Below are 19,035 nucleotides of genomic sequence, written 5' to 3'. Positions count from 1 at the left end.
TTTCACTTTCACTTTTCACTTTCATACATTGGAGAAGGAAATGGCAACCCACTCCAGTGTTCTTGCCTGGAGAATCCCAGAGACAGGGCAGCCTGCTGGGCTGCCATCTATGGGGCCGCACAGAGTCGGACACGACTGAAGTGACTCAGTAGCAGCAGCAACAGTAACTAAATGGGAACATAAGAGCTTACTGCTTTAAACCAACCAATCATAATATCAAGAGTGATTAAGGCCACCTAGAGGCCCATTCTTCCTGATCATTTTAATGTAAATGTGACATTAAAAAAAACAAAAAGTAGTTTCAGATTTTAGATAAGTCACATTTCTCCAATGGGGAGCCTCTTCATGGGACATAAGCCGACCTATACACCTGTGAGAGTAGATCAGGCCCCAGAGTGAAGACAGGGTAATCCCCAGGGTCCCTTTATTTTTGCCAAGAATCAACCCCAGATCAAAGGCCTGACCAGCCAGGCCACAGCCTCAACAAGCTGAGTGGAGGTATTTGGGGTGTGAAAGCTACAGATGTGCCAGGTCCCATGAAAATGTCAAAGAAAGAAGCAGCCTCTCACAGTTCTTTCACAAGTTTTCAGACATCATTTCTCTCTTGATTTTCCTAATACCAATAATCCCAGTGGCAATTTAGTTCACACACAGACCAACTACCCTATTCTAAACCCCATGCAGGGCACAAGAAATTCAGCAATGAGAGGCAGCCCATGCCCTCAACTAGCTCACAGTCTTGGTGAGAAATCAGGGAAAATGTATCATAAACTCAATCATAAATGCACAGAGGAATTAGGGAAGACTTCCTGGAGGAGGTGACATCCTCTACCAATAAGAAGAGATGGAACAGGAGGTGCCCTTGAGCCAGAGGCCTGATGGTCTGGTCTTCAGTGTTTGTGGTCAAAAACAAGAAAAATAATGACAATCTGTCTCAAAAACTGAATGGTCTGGAAGAATATTGGGAGTCTCACGAACAGAAAGCTGAAGGATAGGTTGAAAAAGAAGCAAAAACTATGGTGTTCTAGAGGACCAAGGAGGAGGTAGTTCAGCAACCTTTTTTAGGACAACCTCTTGTGGCCCAGCCACTGCCCCTCCATGGACATACCTACTACCCAAGCCTCTGACTGCTAACTCATCCTTCCTAGATAATATTCCTGGCTGAATCCAGGTCACAAGTCCAGCCATGCCCAGGCTGTTGGGGGTGGTAAATTTCTAGCACCTTCACCTGCCAGCAACCTGCTCCACAATCCACTAAGATCCTACACAATAACAGTCCCCAAGTTAGGAAGCAGGGTTGGAGGCTGGACTCTCAAAACAAAATCATGAAGGCTTGCCTCCTATGATTACTCAGCAGAGGAAAGGTAAGAGGAGAGGCCAGGAGAGGTGGCTGAGAATGGAGACAGACACTGGGGTCGTACCAGAAGAATATACAGTTAGTAATAAGAGCAGGTCATTTAACATTCACTGCTACTTCCTACACCCCAGACACTGGCATTCCACATAAGTAAAATTCCACATAAGTAAGATGTAAGCTGGCACCCCAGCTTACAAGGAGAACAGGAGTTCAGCACAAAGATGATGAAGAGGCTCGCTTTTCATCCAGTAGGGAGACCCCATCTTGCTTTTCTAGCCAATGTCCACCTTGACTAGCCAGTGCTTGGGCTGCTCTGGTCGATTACTATCTAGAACATAATTCCTGCTCATCCCCAGAAGGTCTCCATCCGCTGTGCTAAGAGCTGGAATGCACTGCAGTCAGGGGACCATTACCAGTTCCTGACTTGTACGTAGGACTTCAGAATTCACAAGCATTTTTCCCCATATCAACTCATGGGCAAATTTCCAGGATTCCACATTTGACATGTGGATGATGTTCCTCCTCCAGATCTCAAAAATAATACACAACCATTCTGCATTTGGTATACCAGGGAGTACAGAAATATAGACAGATAGATGCAAGCAGATTTGATAACTTCTGTTGGAGATGAGCTCAGAGATCTCTGTCTCTGTACAAAAATGCAATGTGACTGAAGAGTCACATTAACTGGGAGGAACTTAAGCCTACAAAAACAAGGTGGCTAAATCAATCACAGAACAGTCATTGGAATGGAAGACTCTGAAGCTTTTAGAAAGCATGCTTTTGAGGAATACATAATCCCTGGGAAAATTCTTAAAAATAGCATTATATATAAAGATAGATATTTATGTAAGTTTGTGTGCACAGATGACTTTTGTTCTTTATAGCAATCCCTATTGTGCCTGTTCTCTACAATGAATATGCATTATTTTTGCCATCATGAATCATGACTGTTCATAGAAATAACTTAGAAGATGTTCAGCTGATGGCAGCACCAAATATACTATATATATTTCTCTACCCTGGGGTTGAAGCCTGGCTCCTCTTTCATATAAAATTTACGTGACCTTGTACCAATCACTTCATCACTCTGGGGCTTGGTTTTCTCAAAAATAAAGAAGAGACAATACCTCAGAATTCATAGGATGGTGGCATGTTAGATGAAATGTACAGGACCATGCCTAACCCAATTCATGTTTAGAATGATCACACAGTCAATGCCAGTTCCCTTAAAAGAGAGCAAAAGCCCCAGTACTGACAGAACTCTGGTGTGAATTCTAACTGTAGAAAAGGGGACGGGGTCAGGTACGGATGTGTAATTTACCCAGGAGTAGTTTTTCAGAGCTGCCGTAACAAATTACCACACACCAGGAGGCTTCAGACAACAGAAACTTGTTCCTTCACAGTTCTGGAGTCCAGGAGTCTGAAACCAAGGTGCTGGCAGGGCCATACAACGCCCCCACCCAAAGACGGCAGGAAGAATCCTTCCTTGCCTCTTCTGGTTCCCGGGGTCTGCTGGCAATCCTTGGCTTTCCTTGGCCTGTAAATGCATCACTCCAGTCTCTGCCTCTGGCTTCACATGGCTTTCTCCCCTGTGTGTCTGTGTGGCACTTCTCCTTCACCAGAGACACTCTACGAGGGCTCAGGGATACCCAGCACGACCTCATCTTTGTTGACTACATCTGCCAAGACCTTATCTCCAAATACAAGCATATTCACAGGTGCCAAGGACCAGGACCTCCACTTATCTCTTTGGGAACACAGTTCAACCCATAACAGACCCCAACCTTCTGTTTGTAAATATTAGCAGTTCCAGTGAACTGGCAGGAACTATAAATATTAGCAATTAGAGTGAACTGGCCAAGGGGCCAGTGGCATGAAGGAAAAGCCAGTACCATCCAGGGTCCATGCCTGCTTCCATGGCAGCTGATTGGTTGGAATATTCCTATCTGTATGTTTACTCTGGATCTTTTCCAACCCCTGCACTTTCCAATTGGATAACTAACTGCTGCTGCTGCTGCTGCTGCTAAGCTGCTTCAGTCGTGTCCGACTCTGTGCGACCCCATAGACAGCAGCCCACCAGGCTCCCTCATCCCTGGGATTCTCCAGGCAAAAACACTTTGTATTTCTCTGTTCTAGAGATTTGTACAGGATGGAGAGAAGAAGCTGCTTGAAGTCAAGGGTTCCTTCTTTCTTCCTTTTTTTTTTAAAGTCTAAACTTTCTAAAGACACTATGCTGTGGGTCTCAGAAGGGCTGGCCTAAGATGAGCTGTGGCTTTGAGGGCTAGGAAGGAGAGGGAAGAAGTTCCTACACTGAAAAGAGGAAAGAGATGAATCTGTTGGTCCCAAACTGCCCAATGGTAATACTTGAGGAGGAGACAGACCCCAAAAGAGATCCGGGGTGAGATATCTGGGCTGGGTTGATTCAGGACAAGGGCTCCAAACCTGGAGAAGAAGCAGCCGGATCACTGGACCCAGAGGGACCACAAGGAATACCAGGGCGGGCTTCTCAGAGGAAACCACAAGGACCTATCTAAGCCCCAGGACATTCGCAGACCCCGAGGGAAAGGGGGTCAAAGAACAACTACAATGTAAGGCTTCCTTCCTTGGAGGCTCAGGGTCACATCCAGGCTAATGCAAAGGCCTCCTTTCTTGTGCACTTGGGTTTGCAGCTTGAGGTTCATTCTGACACTTAATGTCCTACAAGCATCAGAAGGAAATAGAGGGAAACCTCCCAGTCCCACTGCCTCCCAGCTTCAGCCCCCCTAAAAGAGAGCTGCTGGCACTTCCCTCTTCCCTCAGCCCCCCAGAAACCCTCCGGCCGGGCCCAGGGCTGGACCTCACTGCCCACATGTAGAAATTCATGCCAAAGTTGGGGATGGCACAGCTGGGAACCTGAGGCAGTTCCAGTTAGTTCCCTGGGCAAGATGGAAGCTTAGATGGAGGGTCTGAGGGTGCAGTAACACCCACTGTCTGTACAGACCCTGCAAAGACGAGGTGGGGACAGAACCAGATGTGAAGCCTGGAATGCTAGCCTGAGGGTTTTTCTCAAGGAGGGGGATGAGGAAAGAGAAAGACAGATGCTGAGTGTGGACTGAATTAAAAGAGAAGATGGAGGAGGTGACCTCCCTCTGGGTAGCATGTATCCTGGGTATGGAAAAGCCTCTCTGGGCCCATCAGGGGCCCATAGCAGACCTCCTGCTGGAAGGGTCACCTGTGCAAATCAGCATCTAGGGTCAGGTGAGCTTGAAGGAAGGGGCAAGGTTTCAAGGTGGACTTAGTCTCAGACCTTGTAAGCAGCAGAAAAGAACTTAAGGAACGCAGCACGGATGAACCCTACTATAGGCCGATACTCATACAGACACCAGTCCACTTAACTCTCATGCTGGTTCCCACATTAATGATGAAGAAATTGAGGCAGAGGGATGGAGGCCCAGCATCAGCAGGCTATGGTGTAGGACTGGAAGAAGCTGGCCCAAAACAAGTCTATGATGAGGACGTTGAAAGCAGAGAACAGGATGCTATGAGAGAACTTCAAGGGGGTCTTTCATCAGACAGACCAAGGAGGGGCATCTTCCTGAGAAGGGGTGATGCTGGGACCTGATGAAACCAGGCAAGTGAAGAGCAGAGAAAACCACTGCAGGGCGAGGGTACAACACACGCAAAGGCCCTGAATCAGGAGCTGAAAACAAGACCAGTGTGTCTGGAGCATTTTGAGAGAGCAGGGAAAGGCCTCAGAAAAGACACTAGGTCATCCAAGACTTGGCAGGCATGGTGAAGAGTTCAGGTCATCCTATGTGCCAGGGAAGTGCCCAAGGGGCATGGGCGGACTGACCCAGAGCCTAGCACAGAGCCTGACCCACGGAAGGGGCTCAGTGAAAGCTTGTAGGACATCTGAATACGTGGCATCATACTAGATTTCCAAGAGGATGGAAACCAGTGGCTGTACCCAAGGAAGAGGAAGATCTCTGTCTTTGCCCAAGAGAAGAACAAACACTTTCGCCTAATCCAAATTCACTTTCATGCCTCTCTGCCTAAGAAGCACGCAGAGCTGCTGAAATCCACAGGCGCATCGTGACAGAATAATTTCAGTGATCATTATCAAATGCCTCTATTTAGACCAGCTCAAAAGTTTGTATTAGCACACTCCAATATTTATGAAATGCCACTGCGCCATAATGAGGGGCTGAGGAAATGAAGATCAGACGCAAGGCTTGTTCCTTCCAGGAGCGAGAGTGTCGTGGTGGGAAAAGCAGCAGTGCCCCTCGGCTGGGGGGACCTTGCTTTCCTGATCTATAAAATGGAAGGATGATAGCGAAGACTTTAAATGTGTGATCAGTTAATAAAAGGCCCAAAGGCATTTAAGAATGCTTATCATTCATTCCTGCATCAAAGAAACACTTGATAAAGACTATTTGCCCATCCATCCATGCATCCATCCAATAAAATTGTATTTCATGCATACTGTGTATGATGCGTTGATTTAAACACTAAAAATAAAGCCAGGAACAAGACTGTCACGGTCCTTGCTGACATGGAACTTCTCATTTGGGGATACAACATACACTGAACAAGTAACATCAGTGATGCATGTTTTGAGGAGAAGTGTAGGGTGCAATGGGGAACATTTACAGAAGGAGGTGACCCAGCCTGGAGCATCTAGGGAGCACCAGCCTAAGGAAGTGATGCAAGAGCGGAGATACAAAAGGAAGAGCAAGAGAAAGGGGCAGGCAAAGGTTGTACGGAGGGTTCCAATCTTATGTGAGTTCCTGAGGCATAAAAGGGTCTGGAACGTTCCCAATCAATCAGATCAGTTGCTCAGTCGTGTCGAACTCTTTCCGACCCCATGGACTGCAGCACGCCAGCCTTCCCTCTCCATCAACAACTCCCAGAGCGTGGTCAAATTCACGCGCATCAAGTCAGTGATGCCATCCAACCACCTCATCCTCTGTCGTCCCTTTCTCTGTCTGCCTTCAATCTTGCCCGCATCAGGGTCTTTTCAAATGAGTCAGTTCATTGCATCAGGTGGCCAAAGTACTGGAGTTTCAGCTTTAACATTAGTACTTCCAATGAATATTCAGGAAAGATTTCCTTTAGGATGGACTGGTTGGATCTCCTTGCAGTCCAAGGGACTCTTAAGAGTCTTCTCCATTACCACAGTTCAAAAGCATCAATTCTTTGGTACTCAGCTTTCTTTATAGTCCAACTCTCACATCCATACATGACTACTGGAGAAACCATAGCTTTGACTGGATGGATCTTTATTGACAAAGTAATGTCTCTGCTTTTTAACATGCTGTCTAGTTTGGTCATAGCTTTTCTTCCAAGGAACAAGCATCTTTTAATTTCATGGCTGCAGTCACCATCTGCAGTGATTTGGGAGCCCCCAAAAGAAAGTCTCTCATTGTTTCCATTGCTTCGCCATCTATTTGCATGAAGTGATGGGACCAGATGTCATGATCTTTGTTTTCTGAATGTTGAGTTTTAAGCCAACTTTTTCACTCTCCTCTTTCACTTTCATCAAGAGGCTTTTTTGTTCTTCTTTGCTTTCTGCCATAAGGGTGGTATCATCTGCGTATCTGAGGTTATTGATATTTCTCCCAGCAATCTTGATTCCAGCTTGTGATTCATCCAGCCCAGCATTGCACATGATGTACTGTGCATATAAGTTAAATAAGCAGGGTGACAATATAGAGCCTTGACATACTCCTTTCCCAATCTGGAACCAGTCTGTTGTTTCATTTCCAATTCTAACTGTTGCTTTTTGACCTCCATACAGATTTCTCAGGAGGCAGGTCCGGTGGTCAGGTATTCCCATCTCCTGAAGAACTGTCCACAGTTTCTTGTGATCCACACAGTCGAAGGCTTTGGCATAATCAATAAAGCAGAAGTAGATGTTTTTCTGGAACTCTCTTGTTTTTTGATGATCCAGCAGATGTTGGCAATTTGATCTCTGGTTCCTCTGCTTTTTCTAAAACCAGCTTGAACATCTGGAAGTTCATGGTTCACGTACTGTTGAAGCCTGGCTTGGAAAATTTTGAGCACTACTTTGCTAGTATGTGAGATGAGTACAATTGTGCAGTAGTCTGAACATTCTTTGGCATTGCCTTTCTTTGGGATTGGAATGAAAACTGACCTTTTCCAGTCCTGTGGCCACTGCTGAGTTTTTCAAATTTGCTTGCGTATTAAGTGCAGGACTTCCATAGCACCATCTTTTAGGATTAGAAATAGTTCAACTGGAATTCCATCACCTCCACTAGCTTTGTTCACAGCTATGCTTCCTAAGGCCCACTTGACTTTGCATTCCAGGATGACTGGCTCTAGATGAGTGATCATACCATCAAGATTATCTGGGTCATCATGATCTTTTTTGTATAGCTCTTCTGTGTATTCTTGCCACCTCTTCTTAATATCTTCAGCTTCTGTTAGGTCCATACCATTTTTATCCTTTATTGAGCCCATATTTGCATGAAATGTTCCCTTGGTATCTCTAATTTTCTTGAAGTGATCTCTAGTCTTTCCCATTCTATTCTTTTCCTCTATTTCTTTGCACTGATCACTGAGGAAGGCTTTCTTATCTTTCCATGGTATTCTTTACGGTGATTAAGATGAAGATCACTCAGTCATGTCTGACTCTTAGCGACCCCATGGACTGTAGCCTACCAGGCTCCTTTGTCCAAGGGATTTTCCAGGCAATAGTACTGGAGTGGACTGCCATTTCCTTCTCCAGGGATCTTCCCGACCCAGGGATTGAACCGAGGTATCCCACATTGTAGACAGACACTTAACCATCTGAGCCACCAGGGAAGTCCCATGGTATTCTTTAGAACTCTGCATTAAAATCGCTATATCTTTCCTTTTCTCCTTTGCTTTTTGCTTCTCTTCTTTTCTCAGCTTTTTGTAAGGCCTCAGACAACTATTTTGAATTTTTGCATTCTTGGGGATGGTCTTGATCGCTGCCTCCTGTACAATGTCACAAACGTTGGTGCATAGTTCTTCAGGCACTGTCTATCAGATCTAACCCTTCATATCTATTTGTCACTTCCACTGTATAATTGTAAGATCTGATTTAGGTCATACCTGAATGGCCTAGTGGTTTTTCTGACTTTCTTCAATGTAAGTCTGGATCTGGCAATAAGGAGTTCATGATCTGAGCCACAGTCAGCTCCCAGTCTTGTTTTTGTTGACTGTATAGAGTTTTTCCATCTTTGGCTGCAAAGAATATAATCAATCTGATTTCGGTGTTGACCATCTGGTGATGTCCATGTGTAGAGTCTTCTCTTGTGTTGTTGGAAGAGGGTGTTTGCTATGACCAGTGCGTTCTCTCGGCAAAACTCTGTTAGCCTTTGCCCTGCTTCATTTTGTACTCCAAGGCCAAATTTGCCTGTTACTTCAGGCATCTCTTGACTTCCTACTTTAACATTCCAGTCCCCCATAATGCAAAGGACATCTTTTTTGGGTGTTAGTTCTAGAAGGTCTTGTAGGTATTCATAGACCCGTTCAACTTCAGCTTCTTTGGCATTAGTGACTGGGGCATAGACTTGGATTACTGTGATATTGAATGCTTTGCCTTGGAAATGAACAGGGATCATTCTGTCATGTTTGAGACCGCACCCAAGTACTGCATTTCAGACTCTTTTGTTGACTATGAGGGCTCCTCCATTTCTTCTAAGGGATTCTTGTCCACAGTAGTAGATATAATGGTCATCTGAGTTAAATTCGCCCATTCCAGTCCATTTTAGTTCACTGATTCCTAAAATGTTGATGTTCATTCTTGCCATCTCCTATTTGACCACTTCCAATTTACCTTGTTTCATGGCCCTAACATTCCAGGTTCCTATGCAATATTGCTCTCTACAGCATCGGACTTTACTTCCATCACCAGTCACATCCATACCTGGGCGTTATTTTCTCTTTGGCTCCATCTCTTCCTTCTTTCTGGTGTTATTTCTCCACTCTTCTCCAGTAGCATATCATGCACCTACCAACCTGAGGAGTTCATCTTTCAGTGTCATATAAGTGATAAAATCCAGGGTGAAGTGAGCACAGGGGAGATCATGATATGGGGAGGCTGGACCAGGCCTGCAGGGCCTTGGAGGCCACTGCTGGGCATTGGTCTCCTCTCTCAGAGCAAGAGGAAAGCCTCAAAAGGATTCCATGCAGAGGTTGGGTGGGAGCGATGAAAGGAAGAGGTAAGGTGAACAGGCCTACATTCTAGAACAATCTCTGGCTTCTGCGCAGAGAGTGGATTAAAGTCAAAAGAGGAAGCCAATAATGTATGTATGTGGAATCTAGAAAAATAGTATAGATGATCCTATTTATAGACACAGACCTGGAGAACAAACGTATGGACACCAAGGGGTGAAAAATGGAGGGTGGGAGGAACTGGGAGATTGAGGTTGACATATAAATACTATTGATCCTGTGTATAACACAGACAACTAATGAGAACATACTGTGTGGCACAGGGAACTCTGCTCAGGTCTCTGCAGTGACCTAAAGGGGAAGGAAATCCAAAAGAGAGGGGACATACGTGCATGTAGGGCTGCTTTATTTTGCTCTACAGTGCTGTACAGCAGAGGCTAACACAATATTGTAAAGCAACTATACTCCAATAAAATTAATTTTTAAAAAGAAATATTTTTTTTTAAAAAGAGGAAGCTGAAAAGCCTGTGTGAAAGTCTACCTGTGACCCAGGTGAGGGTGGATGGCATGGCACCAGGGCAGTGGTGGCAGAGAGGGAGAGATGTGAGCAGACCTGAGATGGGCTCAGGAGGTGAAGGGGTAGGATGGAGTGATTGACAAGGAGAGGGAGGCAGAGAGAGGGAAGGGAGAAGTGTGACCCCTGGGTTTCTGAATCAGCACCAGAGTGATGAAGTGGCCTTTTCAGACAAGGAGCACTAAAGCACTAAAGACAAGATGGAGAAGAATTAAGAGTTCAATTTGGGAGATGTTGAGTCTGGAGAGCCTGCATGACCCTGCAGGGCATCTAGTGGTCTAAGGATGAGCCAGAAGAGCCTGCGTGTGTGCAAATACACACACAACACATGCACACACACAGCACATACACATGTGCACTGTAAGATCTGAGGGCTCCCTGGTGGCTAAGACAGTACAGAATCTGCCGGCAATTCAGGAGACCTGGGATCAACCCCTAGGCCAGGAAGATCCCCTGGAGAGGTGAATGGCTACCCACTCCAGTATTTTTACCTGGAGAATTCCACTGACAGAGAAGCCTGGTGGATTACAGTCCATCCAGAAGCAAAGAGTCAGACAAGACTGAGCGCCTAACACTTTAACTTTTCATAAGATCTGAATTTATTTGACCAACATCAAGAAGGATGGCCACACAGAGCACAGAAGATGTGGTAAGTAACCTTCAGCATAAGCATGCTACACTCCTGGTGTTCCTAATGGAAAGAGTGATTCTATTACATAAACGAAGACATTTCTGAGAGTAAAAGTCTGCAGTTTAAAAAATTATGATGGGACAACAGGCACAGAGGTTGTCCCATGGTCACCTTACTAACCATCTTGTGCAGTTTTGGTCATTCTGCTCATGTAAAGTAGGATCCTACCACATCTGAAAAGCTCAGTTTTATACCATGTCACAGCTTTATGATACCTGAGGGGTTATGACTATATTCGGGAGAAAGATACACAAGCAACTGATGTCCTCAATAGGAAAGACAGAGCCAAGATATAAGCCTCCTGCTTTGGAGCCAAACTCAGAGTCAATATGGTCACGCTGGTCACACCCTCAGCTGGACATCTCTGCATACCTTTCTGTCTCCAGCTTAATGACATCCTGGCAAAGCTGTCTCTCAGAGCAGCTGAGAAGACAAGGCAGCTGTGCAGTGGGTCACGTACATCAAGTTCCTAAGGGATGTCTGATGGCAACTGAAGTTCTGGGGAAAGCTGAGGCCATTCACGGTGTGATGGTTAATTCCGTGTGTCAACTTGACTGGACTAAGAGATGTCCCAATAGCTGGTAAGGCATTATTTCTGGGTGTGTCTAAGGCAGGGGTTCCAGAATTGACTAGCATTTGAGTTGGACACCTGAATAAAGCAAACAGCACGCCCCAGTGTAGATGAGCATCATCCAATCCTCTGAAGGCCCAACTAGAACAAAAGCATTTCCTCCAGGCACACCTTCCCTGGAATACACTGGCTATAACTCTTACAGGCTTGCTTCATGCAGGTATTCATCAGATATGCATAGTAGGCCTTCAGTCCCCTTGGTAAAGAATAAATTTGGCATTCAGGATGTTGGGACATCAACTTTATCAGTAATAGTTGGACTGTAGAAGTCTTCCTGTATATTTACAAGCTGTGTCTGTGTAGTCCAGGAGGAAAGAAATGACCTCAAATTATGGTGAAGTGTTTCTCCCCTAAAGTCCTATGACTCAGACTCCCAGACAAAATTCAAGGATGCCCCACTTGTAGCTCAAGTTTGGAATCTCAAAGCTCAAAGAAATCTAAGAGTTTCCTGAATCCAGATGATACATGACTTTTACCATACCCTTAAGAATGCACTCAGCCTTGGTTTGCGTACCTCTGGGGGTGGTGAACTTACTACCAACAGAGTTACCTACTGCCCTCCCAACAGCTCAACCCAGAATAAAATTCTTCTCCATGAGTCATTGTAAAAGCTACCACCCCCATCAGAGCCTCAAGCACAGTTGGTCACGTACCTGTAGGCACCGCTGGGTCCAGCGTTGGTTTCTCCCATGTGTTAATCTGCTCCCAGGTAAACCCACTGGTCCCCAGGGCCACGCTATAACCACAGTTGCTGTAGTGCTCATCAAAGGAACAGCCACCTGCAGACAAAAGAGACATGGGTAAATATATCCTTATGTTTGAGGCTTGGTTCGTTACCCCCGTCTCAGTGGCTCTTCATTTACAGCTCTGAATTTTAAACTCTGGAGGAGATTTTCTTTTCCTAAAGGCAAGCAAACTGGATTTTTTTATTTGCTTTGGTGCTCTAAGGAAAGACAGTGGCATCTGCAAGCCCCCTATTTAAAAAAGTTAATAAGGCTAGTTACATTGATTTCAATCTTCCTTCCTGAGAAAGTAAACAGCAACGTCTCCATCTAAGCAGAAAAAATGAATGCCAGGGCATGCCTCTGTAATTGCTTCCTCCAACGTGGAGAGATGCTGCGAGGCAGCGGGCTGAGCACCAGCTTTGGAGTCCTGCAAAACGAGACACGGATCTCAGCTTTGCAAAGCCGGGTCAGCCTGGACCAGATGCTTCACCATCCGTCTCAGTTTCCTTACCTGGAATACGGAGGGGAAGATCCACTTGGCAGAAATATTAGGAGGATAAAATGGAGTAATATACGAAAAGTAACTGGCACAGCAAAAATTCTCAGCACCCACCTCCCTCCCTATAAGAGCAGTTTTTGTGGAGTAAAAATCAAATTTGTACAGAATTAGACAACTGTGCCCCAGGAAGATAATGAAGTCAAGGCTGGCAGTATTTAAAGCTTCTCCCTAAAAGTCCAAGCCATCCACCACCAGCACTTTACAATGAGTTGTGTAAACTGGATTGAGCACATGCTCTGGGCTCAAAGTTCCCTCCAGGTGACACTGAGAGATGTGATGTATAGAACAGGGGCTGCAACCAGGAAATGCTGGTCTGAACAGAGAAGCAAAAGGTGACTATATTCTGGAATGGGAGGTAGAAGGGGAGGTAGAAGGGGAGAAATAATCAGGGCTTTGAAGTTTAGGAGCATCTCCACCAGCACAGAGCAGGAGGAAGAGCACTCCAGGGTGAGCTGGCAGGATGTACAGAGAAGGAGAGAGACCACCAGGACTGAGCTGGTCCACATTTCCAATGCCCCCTCTTGTCTCCTTACTGCTCAGACCTCATCACACCATCACCTCCCTTCCTTAAACAGCCACTGGTTCCCCTATCACACATCCAAACCACATCTGTGGTTCTGATCCACATACAGAAACCATCCCTTAATAACCCCTGCCTGTGTCTGCAGCCTCATGTAATATCATTCCCTCTTCTCCATCAGCAACAAAGGTCAAAACCCTTCTTCAGGACCCAGACCTGGGGTTTCCTCTGCTTAATGGTAGTGGAAGGCCTGTTGACAGATCTGATACAGAATACAGTCACAACACTGCTAAAGTAAACCTACGAGGGCAAAGCTCTCTCCACTCCCTTTTTTTCTGAGTATGGAAATCTGGAAGAGCCAGTCTTTAGCAGCCCCAACAAGTCGGGCTGGACAAAGGAGGGCTGAATCTATTTTGGTAGTGCAAGTCTGGGGCTTGAGTTCAGAGTTTTAAATAGCTCTGCACGAGACAGTGACAGGAATTTGCAGGATCGACACCTAGAGAGAGAAGGAAAAGGGAGGGAGACAGAGGTCCAAGGAACATAATGTAAAGCAGACACCTACAGACGGTGAGAGACAATGAGAAATTTCCTGTGATGGGAAATGACGGACGCACTGGTAGAAACTAAAATTTCTGTTTGCTTCCATGTATTCATTCTTTCATTCACAATTATTTAATCGAGCTTTTAGGGTAGATCGAGCAGAGAACAAGGTGCTATCTATACAGTGGTTTATAAGAGGTGTGCCATCACTAGAATGAGTGAGGCAGACAGTAAATAGGCAAACTAGTAAGTAACTGCATTTCCAAATGTGCTATGAAGGCTGGCACTGGGTTGCCTGAGGGGCTCCCAGGTTGCTGTGGTCCAGGAAGCCTTTCTGACCAGAAATTGGCAACAGTTCCCTGCCCTGTAGTGTCAAGTCCCTCCAAGCCCTCAGTGAGAGCTGGCTACAAACAGCAGCCGTGTCACTGTGCTTTGGGGAACTAAGGGAAGAACGGATGGACAATGTGGATGGATATGGGTCAACAGACAAAGATGGAAGTCTTAAGAGATAACAGGGAAGGTCAGGGGCAGACAGCAGAGGAGACTGCATCCCAGACAGAGTGAAGAAGGGTGACCTCTGAAAGGCAAGGACAGGGGCAGTCAACCAGCTGCCACTAGGCAGTAAGCTTTAGACTGTCTGGGAAATGGCGCTGGCATAGAGGAGGGGCTAAAGGAGCATCTGTTGACTAAATAAACCAGTGGGCTTCCCTGGTGGCTCAATGGTAAAGAAACCACCTGCCAGTGCAGAAGTTGTGGGTTCGATCCCTGGCTCAGGAAGATCCCCTGGAGAAGGGCATGGCAATCCTTGGACAGGAGAATCCCATGGACAGAGGAGCCTGGGGGGCTACAGTCCGTGGGGTCCCAAAAGAGTCAGACACAACTTAGCGACTAAACAACAACAAATGAACCAAAAATTTTTTTAATAAATAAAAAATTTTAAAAAGAAGGTACAATCTGTTTGATAAGTTAACCTTAAAAATGCATTGCAATATACATTCAGTTCAGTTCAGTTGCTCAGTCATGTCCGACTCTTTGCGACCCCATGAATCGCAGCACGCCAGGCCTCCCTGTTCATCACCAACTCCTGGAGTTCACTCAGACTCACGTCCATCGAGTCGGTGATGCCATCCAGCCATCTCATTATTTCTCCACTGATTTCCAGTAGCACATTGGGCACCTACTGACCTGGGGAGTTCCTCTTTCAGTATCCTATCATTTTGCCTTTTCATACTGTTACAGACAAACACTGTCCGATTCCACTTATACGAGGTACCTGGTGGTGGTGGTTTCATCGCTCAGTTGTGTCAGACTGTTTTACACGAGGTACTAAGAAAAGTCAAATTCATCGAGTCAGAAAGTACATCGATAGATGCCAAGGGCCAGGGGAGTAGGGAGGATGGGGTTAGTGCTTAGTGGGGACAAGGTTTCAGTTTAGGAAGATGAAAACTTAAGGTGATGGATGATGGTGAGAGTTACAGAGTGATGTGAATGTGCTTAGTGCCACTGAAGTGTACAGTTACATATGGTTAAAATAGGATTTTTTTATATTATGTGACTTTTACCGCAATAAAGAACATTTTTTAAAACTGTGAGTGGGATACCAGACAGACCCCAAGCTACATTTCAGGAACAGTGAGCCGATAACAGCCCCCATACACCACCTGCTCTTTCTGGTCTCACACTCACCACTTCTACCTAGAAAGCTCCTTCCCCATGCTGCCTGTCTGACAAATTCCAAACTAGCCTTTCCAAACCACTCCCTCTATAGACCTCAGCTAACCAAAACAGCAGAGTGAATGCCACAGATATGAGACATAACACACTCCATTTGAAACCTAGAAAAGGGTAGCAGCAACAGTTCCAACTGCTCAGGAAGGGCCGTCCCTTCCCATCCTTACACAACTCCTGACTCACCAAAGTCCAGCCTGTGGGAGATAAATGAACAAAGTCAATGCCACCAACAGCATCCAGATGCCGATGTGCTTGATGGTGAGTGGGGAGCCTGCAGCATCTTAAGCATTCACTGGAAGAGCTGACTGATCATCCTAAATGGAGATCAGCCTCCAGGTCTTTAGAGGAGCATACAGCCAAGAGGATGGTAGGCCTATGGGAAACTGTTGAGATCTTCTCTCTTAGACATGTGAGAACTCTACATTTCCAGGCCACTTTGCATACGGGGAAGACAACGTGGTAAACCCTGAAAATGTATCATAAAGTGATCGCCACATGTGCCACACTAGTCCATAAAAGTAATCTCTTACCAACAATCCTTCTCACCTGCCCTACTACAAAGACTTTCAAAGGTGTACTTGAAGACAGTGGCATCAAAGGAAGAGAGATGTCTAGATCCCTGAAACACTCACTGAAAGAGAGTCACCCAGTCACCTGATCAATAATATTGTTGTTCGACACTTCAGGCGCAAAATGCCAACTTTTCTAGTCTTAACGCCACTGACATCTTAGGGTTTATTTGTTACCACATGGAGCCTTGCATATGCTGACTAATATAAGAGGCATGCTCTGCTGAGCATTTGCTCTGTGTCAGGTAATATACTAGGCACTGATCACAGAAAACTGCTGAGGTCACCTTTGTTTTCACTTAATCCTCACGACTTTGTGAAGTAAATTTTTAATCCTTACTTTAAGTGTAAAGTAACTGATGCATTAAGGGGTTAAACAACCTGCTGAGGTCACAACTCTAGTCCAGCCACAGATGATGGACAAACACAGAAGCAGGAAATACAGCACGAGATAGCAAAAAGCAAACTGAAGGCAGGAGAAGAAAGACAGGCAGGACAGAAGAAGAGAGTTGCAAGTCCACACCGCCATTTCCTACAAGTCCACCTGTTGAAAGGGAGTCACCTATTTGACTCTGAGCTTCCAGATGCCAGCAGAAAAAGGACAATCTGCTCAGTTACTGGATACTCTGTGTTCAGACAATAAAAGCCAAATAGCTCTGGTAAATTACAATCATTCCAGGTGCCTAGATCACACAAGAACTTCTCCACAGGGGTACTGGTAACAGAAATCAACCATCCCACAATGCACAATATCTGAAACAACATCCATGCAAGAGGTGTGTGGTCAATTTCATGAGACTATTTCTCACAATCACTCTCAATATAAACTAATAGCATCAACCAAACATACAATTCAGGAAAAGCAACTCACTGGAACCCAATATGGTACAGTCTAGAGACTAGCTCCCTGTCGACCTGACTTGACCCAGAGATAAGTTTTGAAAGGTATTCGGGAGGGGAAAACACGTTTGATTCATGTTTTATAAGCAATTCTCCCTGGATTTTCTTCCTCTCAGACAACACATTGAGAAATAAGAGTGGTTATGAGCTTCAGATTATACACTCTGGCAGCAGTCTACACTGCCAGTGGGTACGGCCTTTTCAGCTCACCTCCTTTCTTCCTTTTTGGGCCTTCATTTTCTGGTGTGCAAGATCAATCACAAAGGAACCTTCCAGTGGTCAAAGTTAAGGATTCCAAAGACTCAGAGAGACCCAGAAACTCTCAGGAGCCACAGAGATGCAGAGCCACTTCACGGCACCAGGACTGGCTACTGAGAACCTCTGGTAAGGAGGAGAAGGGAAAGAAGGCTAGCTTTCTGTGGATCCTCAGCATGAAGTATTCAGACCCATGATCCTAAGTCTTACTGCAGCTCCTCCTCCTCTTTCACAAATTATATTTACCTCTCTTGGTGGAATTCCTTGGCACCGTAACACCTGCTGAAGAGGCTCCAGACCACAGGTGTCTATGGCAGGCTACTTGGGGAAGGCTTACAACTGGAGAGATTCCCAAAAGACAGTCATCTGGATGCTCAGCTTGCTCTGTTTTAAAGCAGCCCCACTCAGCACTATCAATTTGGAAGAAAAAAAAGTCTCCTAAACCTACCCTCACCCCTAGAATTGGGCTCAGTCTCCAAAGCACATGTCCCAGCTGGGAGAAGACCCAGATAACTGTGGATATGGCCATAAGCTGAGGACTCAGCAGTATCTCCCTACATCGGGACAGAGAAGCTATTTCCCTGGACAGGTTGAGGTCAAAATGTAGCAAAGGCCCCAGATGCTCTGATGTGAGTTAAGCATAAAAAGTCAACAGAGAAATGGAAAATGGTAGCAAGGAAATTGGATTTTGAAAATCCATTTGGGTTTGGTAATGTATAGCATATCGGCATCTGTAAGGGAAGTAAAAATAGTGCAAGATACATACTTCAAGATACATTAAAGCATAAATAAAGTTTATAGTGCCAATCAGGATTTTTTTTTTAAACATGAGCTCCTCTTTTGAAAATGAGAGGAATAGAAATTCAATAAAAATATAAATGTGTCTGCCTCTGCATTTCTCAGATATGATCCTATGTATTCTTGAACAGAATTGAGTTCCCAAGAGAAACTAAAGGTTTCCAGGGCTTCTGCTCCATGCGAGGCACTGTACTTGAGCTATGTAAGTATGTATATAAATATATACACATTTTTTAATACTTATATATGTATGTTTATGCATGGAAGTGGGCTTTCCAGATGGTGCAGTGGTAAAGAATCTGCCTGCCAACGCAGAAGATGCAAGAGGGTTTGAACCCTGGATCGGGAAGATCCCCTGGAGGAGGAAATGGCAACCCACTCCAGTATTAGCCTAGAAAATTCCATGGACAGAGGAGCCTGTCAGGTTACAGTCCATGGGGTTGCAGAGTTGGACATGACAGAGCATGCACACACACACGCATGAAAGTTCAGTCTTACCAACCCCACTTCCTAAGACAAGGGTCAACCATCTTTTTCTATAGAGGGTCAGACAGTAAAGTTGTTCACCTTGCAGGTGTATTGGTTTTTTCTTGCTACCAACATGTTATCACAAACTCAAAACAAAACCCATTGATTTTCTTATCTTCTGGTTTCCACAGGTAAGAAGTGAAGGCCAGGGTGCACCTTATCAGGACCTCACAAGGCTGAGGTCACAGTAACAGGAGACCCGATTTCCCTTCTGGAGTCCAGGTCAACTTTTGCAGGGTGTTTGGCAGAATTCAGTTCCTTGTAATAATTATAGCATCAGGGCTTCTAGAGAAGAGAATGGCTACCCACTTCAGTATTCTTGCCTGGAGAAGCCCAGGGACAGAGGAACCTGTTGGGCTATGGGGGTTGCAAAGAGTCCGAATGACTGAGTGACTAACACTTTCATTCCTGCCCTCTGGGGGTCATCATGAAAGTGTGGCTCTCAGTTCCTAGAAGCCACCCACAGTTCCTGCCATAAATCCTCTCTACTCTCTTCCTGAGCAAGGCTCCAT

At 45.4% G+C, this 19,035-nt stretch overlaps 1 protein-coding gene across 10 annotated transcripts in view; it reads right to left on the bottom strand.

Annotated features, from left to right (window-relative positions):
• PTPRT (protein tyrosine phosphatase, receptor type T) overlaps nucleotides 1-19,035 on the bottom strand; it is a 1,160,479-nt gene that overhangs the window by 826,094 nt on the left and 315,350 nt on the right. For all 10 annotated transcript variants that reach the window (XM_027558515.1, XM_027558516.1, XM_027558518.1 and 7 more), the window contains exon 2: nucleotides 12,052-12,177. In XM_027558515.1, coding sequence (XP_027414316.1) covers nucleotides 12,052-12,177 — 126 coding nt within the window. The remainder of the gene's footprint in view (nucleotides 1-12,051; nucleotides 12,178-19,035) is intronic.

Source organism: Bos indicus x Bos taurus, chromosome 13 (genome assembly GCF_003369695.1).
Source record: "Bos indicus x Bos taurus breed Angus x Brahman F1 hybrid chromosome 13, Bos_hybrid_MaternalHap_v2.0, whole genome shotgun sequence".
Taxonomy (NCBI): Eukaryota; Metazoa; Chordata; class Mammalia; order Artiodactyla; family Bovidae; genus Bos; species Bos indicus x Bos taurus.
The sequence above is the reverse complement of the archived record's forward strand: the minus strand, read 5'-3'. Positions and strand labels throughout refer to the sequence as shown.